This window comes from Dermacentor variabilis, chromosome 9 (assembly GCF_050947875.1).
Source record: "Dermacentor variabilis isolate Ectoservices chromosome 9, ASM5094787v1, whole genome shotgun sequence".
Classification (NCBI taxonomy): Eukaryota; Metazoa; Arthropoda; class Arachnida; order Ixodida; family Ixodidae; genus Dermacentor; species Dermacentor variabilis.
The window spans coordinates 118,759,046-118,779,559 of record NC_134576.1 but is presented as its reverse complement, the minus strand read 5'-3'; the positions used below and the strand labels follow the sequence as shown (position 1 = coordinate 118,779,559).

At 46.2% G+C, this 20,514-nt stretch overlaps 1 protein-coding gene across 3 annotated transcripts; it reads left to right on the top strand.

Annotated features, from left to right (window-relative positions):
- The first annotated feature begins 1,245 nt into the window (after positions 1 to 1,245).
- On the top strand, positions 1,246 to 11,452 carry LOC142557353 (uncharacterized). Of its 3 annotated transcripts, XM_075669124.1 has the most exons (4): positions 1,246 to 1,483; positions 5,532 to 6,027; positions 7,862 to 8,118; positions 10,085 to 11,452. In XM_075669124.1, exons 2-4 carry the CDS (start codon positions 5,558 to 5,560, stop codon positions 10,513 to 10,515), a joined length of 1,158 nt encoding a protein of 385 aa, XP_075525239.1. In that variant the 5' UTR covers positions 1,246 to 1,483; positions 5,532 to 5,557; the 3' UTR covers positions 10,516 to 11,452. The 3 variants fall into 3 exon arrangements, with proteins under 3 accessions (XP_075525239.1, XP_075525240.1, XP_075525238.1); XM_075669125.1 differs by lacking the exon at positions 1,246 to 1,483 and having other exon boundaries at positions 5,524 to 6,027; positions 7,865 to 8,118; XM_075669123.1 differs by lacking the exon at positions 1,246 to 1,483 and having other exon boundaries at positions 5,524 to 6,027.
- The last annotated feature ends 9,062 nt before the right edge of the window (positions 11,453 to 20,514 follow it).

Here is a 20,514-nt window from a genome sequence, read left to right as displayed (position 1 = left end):
TAAATGGCACGTGAACCTTAATTCAAGAAAATGTAGTTTTATTAACTTTAGCAGAAAGAGGGCTAACATTCTCCACAACTATAATTTAGAAAACGTTTTAATCGAAAAAGTAGATCAGGCAAAATATCTTGGGGTTCTTTTTTTTTTTCGTCAGAGCTCTCGTGGAATAAACATGTGGACTACATCACCTTAAAAGCCGGACGTGTTTTTAATTTCATTAAAAGGAAATTTTAAAATCCAGTCAAGATGTGAAACAACTACTGTACTTTTCTAATATTCGGTCAATTCTAGAGTACGCTGTAGTGGTCTGGGACCCGAACGTTATAATTCTTTTGAACAAGTTGGACGCAATACAGTATCGTGCTGTGCGGTTTGTTACTAACGTGTATAGTCATGATGTTAGCGTTACAGGTCTAAAGCACACTGTCTCGTGGGACACTCTAAAACTCCGGCGCGCCTTTTCTAGGTGCTCATTTTTTCAACAGATTGTGTTTGAAGAGGTGGCAATAAATCGATATGTGTACCTTCAGCCTCCCACGTACGTATCCAGACGAAGGGACAACAGCAAAATGTGGGCGAATATTCGTGCGGTACATCTGCGTTCCGAGCATCATTTTCCCCCCAAGCTATTAAAGAGTGAAACGCCCTTCCCAACATTGTTGTCACCGCCCCTACTGAAATGTTTTCTGCAGTGCTCTAGCAGTGTTTGTGCATGAGTGCAACATGACTTCAATCGTTTTCATTGAGTGTGCCGCTTTCACCTGCTGGTTCCAGTGTAATCTGTGTCCACTCCTGTAATTAGGACAAACATTCTTTTATGCCGTGCTTGTAACTTTTTGCATTTACTCATGTATAACACCCCCCTACAGTAATGTCTCAGGGCGAATGTAGGTATGTTAATGAATTTAAAGAATAATTACTAGGTCGGTGGACTCTCTGTAGAAGCATATCAAGCATCGCTTTAATACATTCGGACAGGAACTCTGATACGCGTCTTCTGCGCTGCTCTGAATATGTCGAGCGGCAAATACATGTCCTATAAAGAATCCTGTTCCGCCATGCGTGGTCTAAAAAGGGTGCAGCAGTTACCGAGGTGCTCACTTTGTGCTTCGAGGTTCGATTATCTGGCATTCGTTCCCCTCCCGCTATCGCGACTCTCGACACTTCAAAGCGACCTCGCCTATCGCACACCGGGAGACGCGTGGCCGAGATAAACGTGCAATACGCTCGTGTGCGTCCTATCAGAAACGGTCCGTACTTCCCCGCTATGAGACGGATACCGATTGCTGCTGGCTTACGTCAAACTACTCGCGTCGTGCATAGGTAGTCGACGTGCCCGGATCAGACACGCAGCATCGAAGAAGAAAGGGTCCGACCAGTTTCTTTTCCCAGTGAGGAGTCCATTTCGCAGGATTTTTTTTTTAGTCCGAAGCACCGGACGGTGGATATACGTGCGTGCAAGTAACTCCTTCTTTCAGCGCAGGTGAGTGTCATGTATTTGGGATCGGATTGTGGGCTGCCTACGCATCCTAATGGGGGCCAATTAAACGCTCGCTTCGTAGCTTAGGCCTCACAGGACTGAACCTGGACTGTGTGTGGACTTTTTTGTAGAACATTCTTGCAGGTTGTCCACTGGAGCTGTGCAAGGCGTAAGCAGAGCCACCGTGGGTAGTCGATATTCTGTAGTTGAGGTGAAGAAGAGAAAAATATAGTCGGGGCAGGCCATGTGATGGCATAGGGCAGAGTTGATCTACTATAGGTGGTCTATTAGAGTTGCCTTCGAGAAAAGGGGAGCGCAGTCGAGGCCGGGAGAGAACTGGGCGGCGTGATGAAATTAGGCAACTTGCACGCATGGGAAGGGGGCCAGCTCCCGCAGGACCGGTGTGATAGCTATAGGATATCGCAGGGAGAGGACTTCGTCCTGCAGTGAAGAAGTAGCGTGTTTTATTTTTATGTTTATTATTTGTCGGTTCACTGATCTATATCTAAAGGTGGCTAACGGTTAAAGCATGTCGTTAAACCACGTCAGACTAAACTCCTTAACGAGTCCATTTTCACTTCGGTCTATTAATAATAGCTTCCGAACGGGTCGCCCGCAGGAAGTCTGTATAGGTACTCATCGACTAGGATTAAGGGCGTGTGAACGTTGACTTCTCTTTCCCTTTTTTTTTTTGCGTAGTTTTCGGAGAACTGTTATTGCTTGACTTTTTTTTTATCAAACAGTGTTTCTACCTTGTACGTTTGCGAGCTTGCTCCGTATAACGTACGCTTCGTCTTTATTTCCCTGCGTCTGTTCGTACTGAACAGCTTCAAGATTCTATCGACCTAGTATACTTAAACCGCGACAGAGAGTAGAGCCGTAAGTCTTCGGATTTGTCAATAAACAGCCCATCGAACTTCCAGAAAGGCGCCCGTAGATGGTAAACAGCAGCTTTGAACAGCGAGATGCAGGACACAGCAAAAAAAAAAAAAGAAAAGAAAAAAAAAACCGCGCGACGGAGCGCTGTTCCCGTGGTTCCATCGCTGTGTCCTGTGTCGCGCTGTTTAAAGCTGTTGTTTGACAGGTGTACCGACCAGACCAAACGAACACGTTTGTTGAGATCTACAAATTCCCTGTGCACCATTTTTTTATTATTTGGTGAGGGACCACACCGATTGCGGCTGCTATGGAGAGATAAGCGGGGTTGGGGGGTACGAGGAGAAGGTAAAGAACGTGCGATAAACGGGACTCCTGTGGGTACCGTTTCGCATTATCTCGTTGTCTCATGCTGTATGATTGTTACATTTTCTCATCCTGACGTAAACACGTATGTTTATGCTAATAATATTGCGTTCTTCGCTTCTGCAAATGGCATTCAGTCTCCTTACGGGATACTTATTTTATACATATCTTTTTATACGGAGATACCTTTTTGATTACCTCTTGTTTTTAGTAACATTATTACAGTGTATTACGTTATTTTCTCCCTATTATATTGTGTGCCTTTGCTAATCGTCTATGTATTGCGTGTAATCCTGATCTCGTGCTAATTATTGTTACATTGTGAGATAACTATGTAAATGCCCTTCCTGCTATGATCCCTGAAGGGATCGACAGTATAAATAAATAAAATAGATTGCAAGATTATCTCACAATTCTTGAACAATGGCTGGAAGGAATTCACCCGTCTCTCAGTGTTAACAAGAGTGCTGTTTTGGTTTTCCCGCTAAAGAATCCAGTGTATATGTATATATCTGTTATGCCGAACAATTTCATCCCCCAAGTTGAAGAAACCAAGTACATTGGGGTGATTTACAATGGTAAACTCAATTGGCGACCGCACATGGACTATGTTGCTGCAGAAGGTGCGACCGTGCTCTCCGAATATTACGACGGCTGAGTAATACTCCGACAGGCCGTGGAGTGCTAAGAGACACATTGCTAATGATGCACATCCTGTATGTTCGGGCACTATCAGAATTTGACTGGGTTACGTTTTCGGCAGGTGCCGCTTATGGGATTCGTCCCCCTTGTTCTATAATAGAACGGGATGCGCGCAGTCTTTGCCTCCCCAAATTCGTAGCGAGCGCTGTACTGTACCTGGAAGTGCGAGTGCCTATAAAAATGTTAATGGCTAGGTTTCGATTACTCACAGTCCAAACCTTTGTACGGCTGTATGAGCCACATTTCGGAAGACACCAGACAGTGGTTGTTAGTCAGCCCATCGTATATATTTTTTGAATGTCCAATTGACCCCGTTTTTCATACGTCACAGATGGTTTTTCTCCGTAGCCACTGCCCTACAGCCATTGAATGTTAAACTCTGTGAGATAAATCCCGCAAATTCTACTGCCGTCTGTCTGTCTAGAAATTATTTTCGATAACATCCGCCCAAATAATTAAAAATTGGTATTTTCATGAATTCTCAATGACTTGATGGATTTTATTCATAACCAGGCCAACGCTGTTGTAGCGACAGATGCGTCGCAGAGCAATGAAAAGGCAGGTGCAGGTATTTTTCCTCATTCGCTAGATTAGTCCTGTTCAATTAGACTTGCTGATTTTACTCCTACTTATCTAGCAGGATTCTTAGCTTTAGTTTTAGCACTGCACAGATCGAACCCCTCTCATTCGTGAGTAGCTATTATCACCTATATACTCACTCTCTCTGTGTTCATCGCTTACAAGGTGTAGCGACTCAGAAATTTGGCAAACGTTGTACTGTATCTCCGTCTGATTTGCGTTTCCTTCGTTTCATTTGGTTGCCTGGGCACAAAGGTTTGCCTTTGAATGAGTGTGCCGACTCATTAGTAAATGCTTCTCTGGGTGGCCCTTCAGTTACTGCCGTTCCCCCAACCCGGCATATATCACTGCCGCTGGGTTTAGGAGATTAACGATGATGAAGGAGTTATGTAAGTCTAACCTGGCATCGAATTCTGACTGCCGCCATCTACTATTCCCCTGGAGCCGTAAATTCTGCCCAACACGCAAATTAGAGTTTACACCAACTAGGCTACGCTGCCGCATCCCGGCACTAAATTTCTATACACACAGAGCTGGTTTGGCGGCATCACCTTTGTGCACACAGTGCTGGGGACTGGAAACAATTGGACGCTTTCTCCTTGCATGCCTATATTTTCCTCAGCAAGAAGAAGGGTGCTCGAGTACCCTGTCAACAAGTTTGGCCTCAGCATCAACGTCCCCTTCTTGCTTTCCTTTGGAGCAGCTTCCACGTTATGGTACATCCACCAAGACGTTTGCACAGCCATGAAAATATCTACTCTTGACACCAATCGGCTACCTTCCTAAAACAGTAAATTATGATAATTATTTACATGTTTTTCTATTCACTTTAGCGTGATGACTCTATAATACTTTGAACACTGAGCAGAATTTGTCTTCCCCTAGTATCTTTTTTTTTTCTGAACTGTCTTTTCATCAATTTTCTCCAAACAGCCCATTTTCTCCAAACAGCCCATTTTCTCCAATCAGCTGGCTGATTTCCCCACTTTGGCTATATCAAAAGAAGCCAACAAACAATGACACCAAGAACAACATAGGGGTAATTACTTGTGCTCAATAAATGAAATAAAGAAGCGATAAATGAATGGAAATGAAAGTGGATGAAAAAGCAACTTGCCGCATCTGGGCAACGATCCCACAACCTTCTCATGTTGCGCGATCATTCCCCACCCGCGGCAAGCTGTTTTTTACATCCTCTTTCATTTCTATTAATTTGTCTTTTCATTTCATTTATTAAACAGAAGCAACTTCCCCTATGTTGCCCTTGGTGTCAGTGTTTGTTGGTTTCTCATGATATGACTAATAAAAATCGGGTCCCTCGGCCAACCCCTTTTCTTCTCGCCCACTTTGGCTACGTGCCATTTGTGTGGAGGAACAACAACAACAGCCACAACCCCGCGCAGCGCTATACGTGTGCTTTATCTGTGCCTCTGTTTGCGTCCTCGTCTTTCGTGTTGTTCCCTGGTTCGAGAATGTTCAACCAACTAGCCGACACGTTCACTTTACTGGGCGATTTCTTTTTACGCAGAAGCAACGCCCTCTGTCTCCGGGAAGATGGAGCCGACGGGCCGCCAGTACCGCATGACCGGCTTCGGCGACTTCCTCGAATGGCGCACTCTGCGATTCGCCGAGCCCTTGCCCAAGATCCGGGTTTGCGCGCTGTGCGGCGTCGTGGCCTCGGTGCTCAAGTTGCTACCCTGCACCCACGTCCTGTGCGAGTCCTGCGAGGGCCAGGCCGTGGACGCGGGTCGCCTCTGTCCCATAGAGGGCGCCAGCTTCGACGGCGAAGACGTGCAGACCATGCCCTTCCCGCGGCGCGACCTCGGCGAGCGCCGGGTGTTCTGCTTCAACTACGCCGGAGACGGCGAAGGGTGCGACTTCGCCGGGAAGCTGGCAGAGCTCGAGCAGCACTTCGTGGTGGACTGCTTCCACGGTCGCGTGCAGTGCTCCAAGTGCGCGGGTGAGGTCGCCCGCAAGGACGTCTTCGAGCATTACGTCGGATGCGTGGGAGGCGATGACTGGAGGTATAATAGGGCGGGCTTATGGTTTACGTGGTTCTTTTAGAGACTTCTGAGCGCACAAAGACAGTACGTCGAAGGAAGAAGGGACACACACCATGTGTGTGTCCCTTCTTCCTTCGACGTACTGTCTTTGTGCGCTCAGAAGTCTCTAAAGAAGCATGTACAACCAACTCACTCAAGACGTAACGCTTATGGTCTACGTCGCCATCATCATCGTCATCATCATTCGTTAAATCTATCTGATTAATGCACGCGGCACCAGGAAGCGCAGCTCGCTGTATACAGCCCCCCAATGGCGTAGACTGGTAGGGCAAAATGAAAGCTAAAATCTCACATCCCTCATCCCTCCGTCTGGAGGGAGTATTCTGTAAATTTCCACGTATAGTGGACTCTCCATTTCGGCAGCCGCTGATTGGCTGGAGCTCAACTAGCGATGAGGAAACTGGCTGTGGCAACGCCTCCTAGATACCACAGGGCCGGTGCACTTCAATCTGTGACGTCACGCTTCTTTACCCGACTGTCATAGAGGCTAACGGGGATGCTCCTGAGTAAGCCGTAGTGATTTTGACGTCACCGCTTTCGTCACGCCGGGCTTGGCAATGGAAATTTTGGGTGTCCCAGTAGCATGATGCCATACAGAAGAGTGTGCAGGCTTGCTATCTGTAGGACGCGCTCGCTCTCGGCGCCTGTTCCTTCCTCGCTGGTACTCGGTGCCAGCCAATCAGAGCTTCAGCAGCGGACAAAGTGGACCCGTCTCGACTAGGTGTGCGCTTACAGAAGACCAACCTTGGTTCTGATTGGCACTTCGAGCACATTGCGCAGCTTCCGATTGAGCGCATACATCACTTAAGCAGCAGGAGCGATACGGACCGCTTTTTGTCGCAAGAATAGCGAGTCTTCATTTTGCGCCACCCACGATATACGCCACAGGGGGCTTGAACAGCAAGCTGTGCTTCGCGGTTCCGTGTGAACTTGCGTAAGGAGGAAAATTTAACAAAGCAATTCGACGGCAGGTATTTTTTTAAAGTGTTGTAAAATTTTGTGGCGATTACCAGAGATTTTCCATTGTGTACACGCGCCGTATAGGTTTGTAATTGAAAAGGTAACTGATGTAGTTGGATTAATTAATCAATGATTCGTGTGATGACTTCCTGGGCTGACCACCGGTAGTCATTTAATTCAACAATCGCAGGCTTTTAAGAAGAATAGCGTTCGAAGTGAAAAAAAATATGCAATTCTTCGCAGATATATGTCAATCTAAGGAAGTGATGCATCAAAGACAGCAAAGCTGTACAAGGAGCAATACTATTGTTTGGGAGAGTTGGTTCATATTGACAGTTTTCGTAAGAACGTGCTAAAGCCGAATACAAAAGTATCACAAACGACAGAACGGTACCGTATGTGGGCACGTGGTAGCAGCACATTGCGACGTTTTGACACTCGCGACCGACTCGCTCGGTCGCCTTGTATATGCTGCTGCTCGTTGTAAGGGCCGGTCTAGCTGCCAGACAGCCGAGCGAGCTGGAGTGAACGTCAAAACATTGCAGTGTCCTCCTCGCACGTGATCACGCACTGTAACGTGACAGCACGCGGTCACCGTATCACCGGATACCTTGTCGGGACGTTACGACACAGTAACCTCCCGTGAAACGAAACCGAAACCGGCTTTAGAAAATCTATTATATTAAGTTACTCACGGTGCTCCGCGGGTTGCTGCTATTTATTTCTTAGGGTTTTTGAGGTCCAATACTTGCTGTTAACACTAAGAATTAATAGTCGAAAATATCATGTCGTTAACCCCTTTAACACCCATCCGTCTTTCCAAACATACCACCAGCAGCAGCGGCGTGTCGTCCGATGGCAGGGTGAGCTTCAACGCCGAGGACGTAATGCGCCTGGCGTCAGCGCTGAGGGACCTTCAGGATGGGCTGAACAAGGCGTCGCTCCACGATCCCGCCGGCGACGCCAAGATTTCGGCGCTTCGACACAGGGCCAACTCGCTTGCCAACTTCCTCGATTTTCTGGACCCTCAAGGCGAAGGCGAACAAGGGGACCGGACCTCCCAACGTTACAGCTGGTGCGATTCCGAGACAGGTTGGTGCATTCAGTGGACGATCAGAGGAAGAGTTCCGTGAGTGGGCTTCGCCACACATCTAGCCTGCCCTGGCAGATAACATGGCCACCGTCTCGCTACTAGCGCAGTTGAGATGGATGGATGAAAAAAAAAACTTTATTGGTTAATCAAGCGATAGGGAAAAGGAGAAATAAGGGAAGGCGTAGGGCCGGAGGAAGCGTGTGGGTGGGTCCTTATTCCGAAACACCAGTGATACTGGCTACCTTCTCCGCCTGGTCCAGGAGGCCACTTCGGGCCTCCAGTTGAGACATGCTCTTTTTGAAACCTTGGATGGTTGTTGGTACGGATGGTGCAAAGGATGATGTCACCGGTCTGCATGTTATTGAATCCACGCCACTTCCCCCGCCCCCCCCCCTCCCCACGATGCCAATCTCTGTATAACGGAAACAGATCTCGAAGGCTATGCACCGGAAGCAATTATTTGGAAGCCTCAAACACGTCATTTACGCCATGTTTTAGGCATTGCCCATTACGATTCTAGCCCGCGGTTCGCCGTATTGGTTAGCTCAGACCACGTGCGCCGGAGCGCGCTTGCAGGGTTTGTCTGTCGCACCACGAGGTCGAGGGTTCGATTCGCTGTCGCGGCAGCCGCGTCACTCCTGGGGCGGAATCCAGAAACCCCCGTGTACTATGATTTAGGTGTCAAAGATTTCTGTACCTAGGGAAGGGAGGGAAACGCAGTCGTGGACGGCAAATAATTACGTGGGGTCATGAAATGAGGAACTTCGCAGGTGCAAGTTGGAACCGGCAAGCGTAAGGCAGGGGTAAATGGCGATCGCTATAGAGGCCTTCGTCCTGCAGTGGACATAAAACAATAAGCTGGTGGTGCTGGTGGGGGGTGATGATGATGATGATGATGCGGAGGAGGAGGAGGAGGAGGAGGAGGAGGTGGAGGAGGAGGAGGAGGAGACTCTAGTGGTCAAAATTACTCTCTTTACTACCGCCTCTAAATGTGGAGATCCGAGACGACGTTAATCCCCATATTTACGTAGAGCATGAAATTCCATTTTTTTTATTTTTCCACGTGAGAAATACAAATTTATAGAATGGGTGCCTTGCATGAGTAGAAAGCTTATTTTAGAAAGCTTCCATGGCTTGATCTAGGCAACCTCAATCTTTCAGCAGTGTTTGCGTCCAGTCAACAAATGAGAGAGAGAAAAGAGCTAGGGATAACCATTACTAAACAAGCATACAGATACCACAAATAAAGAGTCGATACATATCAAAGCATACCGAGCACATATGCGCCAACACACTTGTAAAGGGATGGTGAGGGTATACCTGGTTGCCTAAAGGTAACAATTGCACACATCAACAAAATATATGGACAGTACGCTCTTACACAAATGTACACCCGTTGGGATGTATATTTGCCACAAAAGAATAATCGTCATCTGACTTGCTTGCGTTTCCTTTCTTGAAAACTCAGCGCTCGCAACTTTCCTGTCGAGAATGCTGTGTCACGCTGATAACGCTCAAGCCGTTCGTAACTTGGGAGTACCGGGCTCGCAGCGTCAAAGAAGGAAATACGAGCGAGACAGATGACGATTATTGTTGTGAGACAAGATAAGCGTCAAAGGGTGTACATACTTTTTAAAAGCCCAGACACACTGTAAACTAATATACCCTGTTCAGAGTAATTAAGGGTGCAACTTGGTCTGTTACTCACACCCTTAGCCCTTTTTGGGTGTAGGGGTGTGAGTTATGGACCAATTTACACCCTTATGTTCCCTCAAGGGTGTAAATTAGTTCACAGTGTATAGTGAAGCGCTTGCAAAGTCTCGAGTAGATTACGTGCAGTGACAACAGGACTTTCCCAAGGGCGCGACTTCTATACTTCAGTTGCTCGGATTTGCACACTTGCGAAGTGATTGTTATTTAGTCTTTCTTTTTCTTTTACGAAGGTCGTCTTTGGCTTCTTCACAGGCACGGCAACGATCTGCAAGTTTGTGGGCGTCGCGTCCATGCGCAAGGCCGAAGACCCGACGCTAAGACTCGGCCAGCCTCACACGCTGGATGGGTACACGTTCAACTTGGCGTGCAAGTTCGAAAGGTCGTGGGGCAAACTTTCCGGCGTCTTCCTGCTCTTCGCCCTCTGCGCCGGCGGCAAGGACGACGTAGCAGAATGGCCGTTCGCCAAGCGGGTCACGCTGAGCGTCGCCCACGCCAAGAAAGAAGGCAGCGACATCAGAGTTCCAGTGAACATATGCCCGGAAAAGGACGCGGAGTCCTTGAAGAGGCCTCAGGCTGACGTCGCGCCGAAGTGGATACAGTCGGAGAAGGTCAGCTGGAAGCAGGTTGAGAAGAATGGTCTCGTCCATGACGACTGCCTGTACGTGGCCGTTGCCTTCGAGTAATAGCCGCCTTTGGACGGCAAAGCATGTTCACTCGCTTCGTAGGCGTTGTCCTATAGAAATGGCTGTCATGACGTTACCGGTTGCTTCCATGGCCTACAGTGCTGTAATGCGTGGCGTTCGAGATCGGTTTACAAGGAAAGCCATCTCGGAGGCTGTGAGGGGAGTATGTGATGTGGACGCCATCCTTTACGCTGTCAAAAACGAACAACCCTTTTCGTCTTGGTCCCATCTTCTGGCAAGAGCTTCGCATTCCGGAAAACATGGAAGAATCGCTTCCCAAACGTTTCCGCCATGTCGATTAGAACACGTGATGTGCCAAACAGTTGGCTTTTTTGCTCAGTGTGTTTGCTCTCCTGTTTGTTTTTCGTGACAATATGATTGAACATCGCATGAAAGTTCCGCGGAGTTGGCGCAGCTTTCAAACATGATTCGCTTCTTGTAATGTTGCGTGTCAGAAGGCATTACGCACCCAGTCCCTCACACGAGTTTTTTTCTTTATGATACACATATTTCTTAGATGTCTTAACAAATTTTGTAGATCACCGCCAGGCGGGCGCTTCACGCACTCATGTCACCATCGTTGTATTAGTTGACGCATGCGCATCACTGGCGTGATACGTATATTTTATTTATTTTCAAATACTGTTGGCCGTCTTGGCCGTAACTGGGTGGGTACAGCAAGTTTGCACATAGCGTAAAAAATGTATACACCTTACAAACGTAAATGGGACATGAAGCTATGAATGTTGGAAATACGATGCAAAACATTAATAACCAAATACAAATACAATATTTTGGCTAAGAGATACATGTTTGTAACATTGTGACAGTGATATCGGAAACAGCATAAAACAAAGAATATTGTATGTATTTCTAGAATAGTGTGACGTTTGCACGACACCACTAAGATTCTATGTAATAAAAGTTTTTTAACGCGTTCCTCGGATTTTAATGGTACTCGGCTGCAAAACAGGCGCCGGGAAACTGTTCCATTCCTTAATCGTTCGCGGAAAAAATGAATAAGCGCACATGTGCAGATATGCTTTTGGAATTGAGAACATGCAATGAGTGCTTGACCTGACGTTTCTAGCCTACCTGGGAGCAAGATAGGGTGTGGTTTCAATATTGAAGTGGACTTTCGATAACAAAAAAAGAAATAAAGTTTAGCCAACTTCCGCCGTTGAGCCAGTGGCGGCAAATCAAGCAACCGAAGCATTTCGCAAGAGTCAGCACGATAATACCAGGAAACAATGAACCTTGCAGACTTTCTCCGTATCTTCTCAATGCGGTTTATTAATCGTGACTGAAACGGATCCCAAATGACACTGGCATACCTTATAACGTCGGCATAATGTAAGTTAAATATCCAAGTAGTTTGACGGGTGTGGTTGCTAGCTTTAATTTTCGGCGAAGGAACCATAACTTTTTTTCTGCAGCTCCACAAATACTGTCTGCGTGTGATTTCTAACTGAAGTCTTTCGAAATTGTTAAACCTAGGTATTTTGGCGCTTCAGCTTCAGTTAGAATTGTTGAGTTCATCTCATAATTACACTCAATAACATGCTTTGTTTTGTTTGTAACTCTGAGCATGACTGATTTAGATTCGTTAATTTTCATTTTACTTTTTGCGGTCCAGACTTCTACAGCTTTAAGGGCTTGACTAAGTGACACCTGATCGTTTTGGTTATTGATTTCATTATATAGTAAACAGTCGTCTGCAAATAACCGGATGGTTATATCGTTACTTATGTGATGAGCAATGTCATTTATGTAAACTAGAGAAAGAAGTGTCCTAAAACGGATCCCTGTGAAACGCCTGATGTTATTTTTAATTGGTTAGATTTGTTACCATCTTTTTCGCCGCATTGTGCCCGATCTATAAGATATGAGCGGATCCACATAACATCATAATTTATGTTCATTTCCATAAGTTTTTTTAATTAATTCGTTATGTACGACCAGATCGAAAACCTTCGAGTAATCTAAAATATAGCGTCGACCTGCTTTCTATTATTCAAGGAAGCTGAAAAATCTTTGGTTGTTTCTATCAACTGTGTGACAGTCGAAATGTGCTGTCGAAATCCGTGCTGGTTGGGAAAAAAAGCTTTCTTGTCTTCAAGGTAGGCGTAGATTGACTTTGAGACTATGTGTTCAAGTAGTTTGCAGCATACACACGTGAGTGAAATGGACCGATAGTTTCCAATATGTTGCCTTTCGCCAGGCTTGTGAACCGGAATGGCTGGCTGGAATGGAATGGAATGAACCGGAATGACTAAACCGGAATGACTGGCTAGTCGCAAAAGCGACTAGCCAGTCATCTGGGACTAGTTTTTGCTTTAACGAAGAAATAAAAATAATCTCTAGATAGTGAGCTACCCATTCCGCATATCTACGCACAAAGGCATTTGGTATGCCGTCTGGAGCTGCAGATTTCTCATCGTTAATTTTAAGCAAAAGAGCTACAATGCCTTCATGGGAAACTTGAATATTAGGCATTGATGATGTGTACGGGGATTCTAGTTAGAGGGGAAAAAGACCATCTGCAGAAATGTCAGTAAAGACAGATCGAAAAAAATCCTTGACACGTACTGCCATACGCGAGTTGTCCGACACAAGTTCGCCATTAGCGACAATGTCACTTGGACCTTCGTTATTATGCGACAAATGGCGCCAAAAACGGTGCAGATCGTGCTTCATAAAATTAGGTAATGTCACGTCATGGTAATTTGCTTTAGAAGCAGCCATATTTGTGCGCAATATAGAGCTTAGCGCCGAAATTTCATTATGATCTTTTTTTTTTTACTTCTCTCTCTCACGGTTAATTTTCCGCTTTAAGTACGACTTCATATGCATATAAGGACGAGGCCTGCGATCCTCAGCAGGGTGGGGGGAGGGTACGCGGGGAAGTCGTATTGCCGTCTTTGCGGCACTAAAGTAATGTGAGTAAAACTTGTTATGTAAATCGTGTGTTTTATGTCGTACTTCACACTACACACGGTAAACGGCATGTGGTAACAGCAACTATTTTTTCAAGTGTCCTTTTTTATAATAGGCATAAGTAAACATGCGTGCTCCTGGTCATTATCCACGTACTTTCTGGCAATGTAGATGGAAATTCGTACGTGACCCAGCTTTCTAACAGCGCCTATTTTCACCGTACCCGCCGTGGTTGCTCAGTGGCTATGGTGTTGGGCTGCTGAGCACGAGGTCGCGGGATCGAATCCCGGCCTCGGCGGCCGCATTTCGATGGCGGCGAAATGCGAAAACACCCGTGTGCTTAGATTTAGGTGCACGTTAAGGAACCCCAGGTGGTCGAAATTTCCGGAGTCCTCCACTACGGCGTGCCTCATAATCAGAAAGTGGTTTTGACACGTTAAACCCTATAATTTAATTTTTTTTTATTTTCACCGTTACATGCACCAGTAGTGGACGTATTGAGACAACTTGGTGGCTTAATTTTAATGCAGAGCATGCGGTAAAACAACGAATCTTGAATGTCTCCTACTGTATAATTAAGCGCTTAGATGCAGAGAAGTTATGTAGATCATCGGCATCTTAAATACCTATATAATCATCTCGTTTTATCTCACCTGAAGGGAGCCAAAATATTCTAAGAAAGCTTAATATTTAGCTCGAAATATGCACGTACGAATTCTTTTTCACATCCAATCGACTGCACATTGTAGCGAAACAACTTCTCGTTTAGCCAATCTCCGGGAGTTTATTGGCAGAGTAAGGTTTCAGTATTCTCTCTTTGATTCCACAGCAGTGAGCGCGGCTTTCGAAATCGCATGACGTACGTCTCTGCCTCGACGATCTCGGAGGCCCCGCAGTGGTGCTATACGAATTTGTGCCCCGACCTTGGAGATCGACCGATGCGGTCTCGGAGGTCCCGCTTGTGCTGTCGCAGTGACGAAAAACGCTCGTTGAAGAAGCCACATAGCGGTAATGCCTTTTCGCGCCATGCTTACTAAATTTTTCAAGCTTATTCAAAATAGGAAAAGTACGCAGGAAATATTGTACAAGACATCTGGATCCCTAGCTCAACGTTATAGTTGGAATCCGTGCTAGTGGTTATTCACAATCACAATGACAATGAGAATCACAACTTGTAGCATTCTTGAGAAACTGCGCACCAGTGCTAACTGGGGCACCCTCGTCTGTGGTTTAATTCTCGCGCACTGGGGCGAGTGGGGGCGGGTTGTCGAGGGTCGCTGTTCTAATCGCGGCAGTTCATTGATGAGCAGCAGATACCCACTGTCCCATAATCAGTGACTCATATTTGTCCAGTGGTTGGTTTCGAACGTAGTTCCCGGAGCGCAGCAGCCTTATGATCTAGACCATGACCACTGCATTAGACCATGACCACTGCGCAGTGACCCAAGTAAACTGGAAAACGGTGGGAGACATAGACTGACAGATAGGCAGATAGGCGATCAGATAGATAGACATTGGAAGCGCTCGAAGCACCCGGAGATTGCAGACGATGCTAATCACTTTAATAAGGGAATCCGAGGGACCACACTAGACCGACTGATCGACCGACTGACGGAAAAGTGCTTCAACTATCTTAAAAATGCTAATAGCTCTCTCTGGTAAAGGAACCCGAGGGGCCACTCCTGACTTACTGACCGATCGACTGACTTAAAAGCCGCTTTAAGTACATCAGAATTATCGCTTTAACGAGGGGATCCGAGGGGCTACTCTCGACCAACCGAACGAACGGCTTTGTTGTAGGAATTCTGCTCTTGGTAACGTATGTTTGTTGCAGCGAGACCATTTAGGTATCATTTGTTTTATCTTTGGGTCTAATTATGTAGAAAACAAGGCCAGCAGCCAGAGAGCACCCATGAAGGTTGAAAAAGGTGGTAGTTGCTGTTCTGCGTACGAGATTTGGGGCAGGACAGCAGCATCCAGCCACGGTCGGTAAAAATCATTGAGGGCTAGCGAAGAAAGCTTCGCCTAAAAAAAGATGGTCTGTGGTGAATAGCGCAGTTCTAATCCTTCCACTGGATTACTAGAAGTAGAAGACAGGGCTTGCCCGAGAGATCGAAACGCACATTCGACTAGATAACAAAATTTAACGGATTAGATTTTCACAAAAATTATTTCACGCCTTGGTATATGGAGTGTGTAGGTTTCCTCTTAAAGGGCCCCTCACCAGGTCTGGTCATTTTGAGCTGACGAGCGCAGAGCATACATTGCGGGATAATTATCGTGTCTGCTAAGCATTACATCGCTACGCGCCTCGGAAAGATCTGAAATTTCAAACCGATCGCCGTTTTTCCTTCTCCTCGCGGCCACCGCGTTCCAAGCCTGAGTATGACGTAGTCGCGTCCCTGCGCCTACGTACTCGAGTCAGCAGTGTGACGTCGCTCGTGGTGACACGTGACTTCGATAATTATTCAAGACACCATCTGTTATCTGTGCGAACTGTTGCTTGAACTGACGAATTGAAGTGTAGAGAAATAATAAAACCCACAAACGGAATGTCTGCGTGCTTTTTGCTTTACTTCGCACCGAAGCAAGAGAGATGTACTTCTGCTTCGTCTGCTTGTTACCATGGTCGTGCGGTCACGTGCGTAGGTACCGAAACTATGCCATTTTCTATACCGTGCTCCAGCGCGTGATCATGCTCTGCGATCAGCTCGTTCTGCCTCAGTATTCGTGTAGCACTGAATTATACCGCTAGTCATGTTTGCTTGTGCACAGCGCGCAAAATCGTGCGCTGCGCGAACGGGACAGCAGCTCGCGCGCGACGCCATCAGCGGAAGTGCGGAGCGCCGGAAAAAAAACAGAGAACAAGAAAGAAATGGCGGCGGGGACTGGGACGTATCCGTCACGTGATCCTCGAGGTCCGGCATGGGAGAAAGCAGGGAAGGAATTTCGCTTGCGAAGGCTAGACTGGGCCAGTGGAGAGGGAGTCTCGCTATGCAGTGGAGCCCGCCTGCTGAAATCATGGGTTCGCGGCACTGAAATATTTCTATCTCGGCTAATAATGGGGAGCCGACTTGAAAAATGTTTGCGGCAGAACACTCCCTAGAGGACACGTAACAAGTTCCAGCGTATAACAAAAGTATTGCTATGGGGCCTGGTGAGGGGCCCTTTAAGAAGTCCTGTAAGAAATCCACGCTTCCTCTATATACACATTGCACCAAATTGTTCACTCTACATAAAAAGCGCGCTCTACGCAAAAAAAAAAAACAGTTTAAGGCCATGGACCCACAGGCTATCTATATGCCACACGTTTCCTTACTTTTTTTTTCTTTTTCGTTTGATCAATCTTTCTGAAAATCATTTGGACAATGTAGCGTAATTCGGCCTGTTCAGGAGAATATAACGCTACAGCCGGATATTTGCACAAGATATTGCACTCTCAAGTGGCTGATAAAAGAAAGTTAGTTGGTGGTCTTTCTTTTTTTAATTATTCGCTTCAGAGAGCTTGCTTCGATGGCGAAATTAAAGTCGAGACTTAGTGATGTCATGTCTCCTTAGCATCTGCCTAAAACCCGCCGTGGCCGCTTTAGTAAGGTTACGGCGTTGCGCTGCGAAGCGTTAGGTCGTGGATTCGAAACCCGGCCGCAGCGGCCACATTTGGGTGGGAGCGTAATGCAAAAAAAGCCTGTGTACTTAGACTTAGGTAGACTTAGGTGCATGCTAATGAACCCCAAGGGATAAAAAGCAAACCGCAGTCGCCTGTACCATGGCGTGTCTCATAATCAGGTCGGGGTCGTGGAATGTTGAAACTCCAGAATTGTTTTTTTTTTGTACAGTTATACTGTGCTGCATCGACCCTCCATTCTATAGGTAGCGCATGATGGAAGCCAGAATTCAATTTCTGCTCTGAAATATTCAATAAATATAGTATTTATGTTTACGTTTCAAATACGCGTTTCAAGTGCGCCTGCATTTTTCGAATATTTAGATTTCCAAACTTTCTGCGGAGTGAATTACAATGTTGCCGTTTCGTCGCACAGATGCTGTACCGCGTAATTCACGTAAATTGCGCTTTATGTGAAGCTCGGATGGCGCAAACTAGCAGGGTGCATGAAATCGCTGCCTCGCTGATGCAAGCTTTCCGTGCAGGTTCCGCTTGTGAAAGGCAGGTTTCGCTTTGCGGCAGGGCGCTACGCAAGACTCGAATTCTCTCTCTCTCTCTCTCTCTCTCTCTCTCTCTCTCTACCTTTTATCGGATTTCGTGCTAACATTTTCCCAGAAGGCGTCCCTCCAGAAGTTCGGGACGATCTCAACTTTAACGACAATCCGTCTGTCAAGGATATTTCGGGGATCGATATCTTCAAAGTGGTGCCTGCACATCTTCGGATTTCTGTTAAGCACAGACCAGACTTTTGAATGCGAAGCATTTCTTCGTAAACATTTGACACTTTGACAGTATCTCTCTATTGATCTAGCCACCTATACGTCTTGGTACTCTCATGGTCGTTTCGTTAACTTGATATGTACCAAAATTGGAATGGTATGACAAGAGTGTATGACGAACATAAACGATAGGTCATGACATGAATGTCATGAGATGCGTGTCATGCAGGTCATGGAGCAGCCGCCTACGTATTGCTGTCATCATGGTTGTTTCGTTAACTTGGTAGGTACTAAAATTGGCATATCGTGTGTGTGTGTGAAAACATTTATTGGAATGAGGTCCGGAGGCTCGGCTTCTTAAGTCAAGGCGGGCCGGCCGCTCCCACGTTGGCACTGTCAGGCCAAGCCTTTCAGCGACATCATGGGCCCTCTGGACGGCCCTTAGTTGGTCCTGAAAAAATGGGCTTTGAATCCTTTTCTCCCACTGTGTCCATTCTTCAACGAGGTTGGGGAGAGTCGCGGGGCACCCCGCCAGCATATGTCTGATTCCAATGATGCCATTACAATCGTTGCAGTCCATCCTAATCTCCCTCTCTGGATATATTTTATTAATGGTGTACGGTGTGGGATATGTACCTATTTGCAATAAGCGCAGTGAGACTGCCTGAGCCCTGTTCAGTATGACAAGACCATATGACGAACATAAATGATAGGTCATGGCATGTTTTTCATGTAGGTCATGAAACAGCCGCCTGCGCCTCGGTATGTACCAAAATCGGCTCAGCATGACAATGTATGACGAACATAAACGATAGGTCATGACATGCGTGTCATGTAGGTCATGAAACAACCTACGTCATGGTATGTAGCAAAATTGGCATAGTATGACCAGAGTGTATGACGAACATAAATGATAAGTCATAACACGAATGCCATGACTTGCGTATCGTGTATTTATGAAACAGCCGCCTACGTCTTGCTGCTATTGTGGTCGTTTCGTTAACTTGGTATGTACCAAAATTGGCATAGTATCACAAGAATGTATGACGAACATAAATGATAGATCATGACATGAATGTCATGAGATGCATGTCATGTAGCTCATGAAACAGCCGCCTACGTCTTGGTGCTCTCGTGGTCGTTTCGTTAACTTGGTAGGCTCCCCGCACACACCTTCGCATAACATCGATTTATTGAGCGTAATGATTGCGCATATATTCAAGCGTGCGCTCGTTCGCCTATTCTTGATACGTTGGGCTGCTGAGAACGAGGTCGCGGGATCGAATCCCGGCCACGGCGGCCGCGTTTCGATGGAGGCGAAATGCGAAAACGCCCGTACACTTAGATTTAGCTGCACTTTAAAGAACCCCAGGTGGTCAAAATTTCCGGAGTCCTCCACTACGGCGTGCCTCATAATCAAAAAGTGGTTTTGGCACGTAAAATCCCATAATTTTTTTTATTTACTTGTTATGTTTTTTACACAGTATCCTCTGTAATATTTCGGTCTTGAGGGTACTATAATATAAAATTAATAACATGAAGGCTAAAAAGTACCACAAAGAGAATATATTTCTAAAAGATATCTTTTCGAAGCACGGTATCCTCGACAAGGTAGTTTCTGCTGACGGCCTTAGCACAACATAGGTATACGCTAAAAGTACTACATTGGAACTGCCGTTCCATTTATTCCGCTGCTATTGACTTATATCACCTCCGCAGTCAACACTCACCTGATTGCATTGCAAGAAGCCCGGTTATCCGCAGAAAAGGTGTTTCATCTGAAATATTACCGTAAAACCCCATAATTTTTTTTTTAAATTTTCACCGAAATCTGCGTGTGCGTTATGCTCGTGCTCGTTATGCGAGACCGTTTCCGCCTTCTTGGCGTCTCCGAACGAGGAAATAGGCGTGCGGGCGCACTAGAGATAAGCGTTGCTTGTCGGGTGAGCTCCGCGATTACAAACTTCGACAAATATGGCTTCGTGCCACGACCTGGGTTTTACGCACCGGCAGCAGGAAACGTTGCGCGGCGGCGGTGTATCGCAGGACGGGCAAGAGCTTCATGTCAAACAGCTTCCGCAATGAATTTTTCCCACGGTAAGCTGTCACCGACGAAGTTCGTGCCTGCCCAATGATTCTTTGATTGACTGATTGCAGTCAGTGCCTGAACGAATAAATTGGCTGGCTGAGTGAGTGATTTCTTTGGGATGGGTTGGTTGCCGCTGATTCACTGATTGATTGACTGGCCTATTTGTGAATTGTTTACCTGACTCTTGATTGGGCGACCAATCGATTCGCTCCTTGGTGATTGGTTGATTGTCGCTAACTGATTGATTCACTGATTTACCGACCGACTGGTTCGTGACTGAATCACTATCCGACTAATTCTTTGACTGGTAAGAGGTTGATTAATGACTAACCAAGTGACTGATTTACTGATTGATTGACTGATTCGATATTGGCTGACTAATTTATTTATTTAGTATTGTTGACTGACTGGCTATCGTACGGTTTGACTGATTGAATCACCGATTCGTGATTGGTTCATTGACAAACTAATTCATTGCTGTGTGGTTGGTTGGGTAACTGAATAATTTATTCACAGATTGATTTGTGGCTTATTCGAGATTGGTCGACTAACCGATAGATTGAGCAGTGATTGAACAATTAACCGAATAA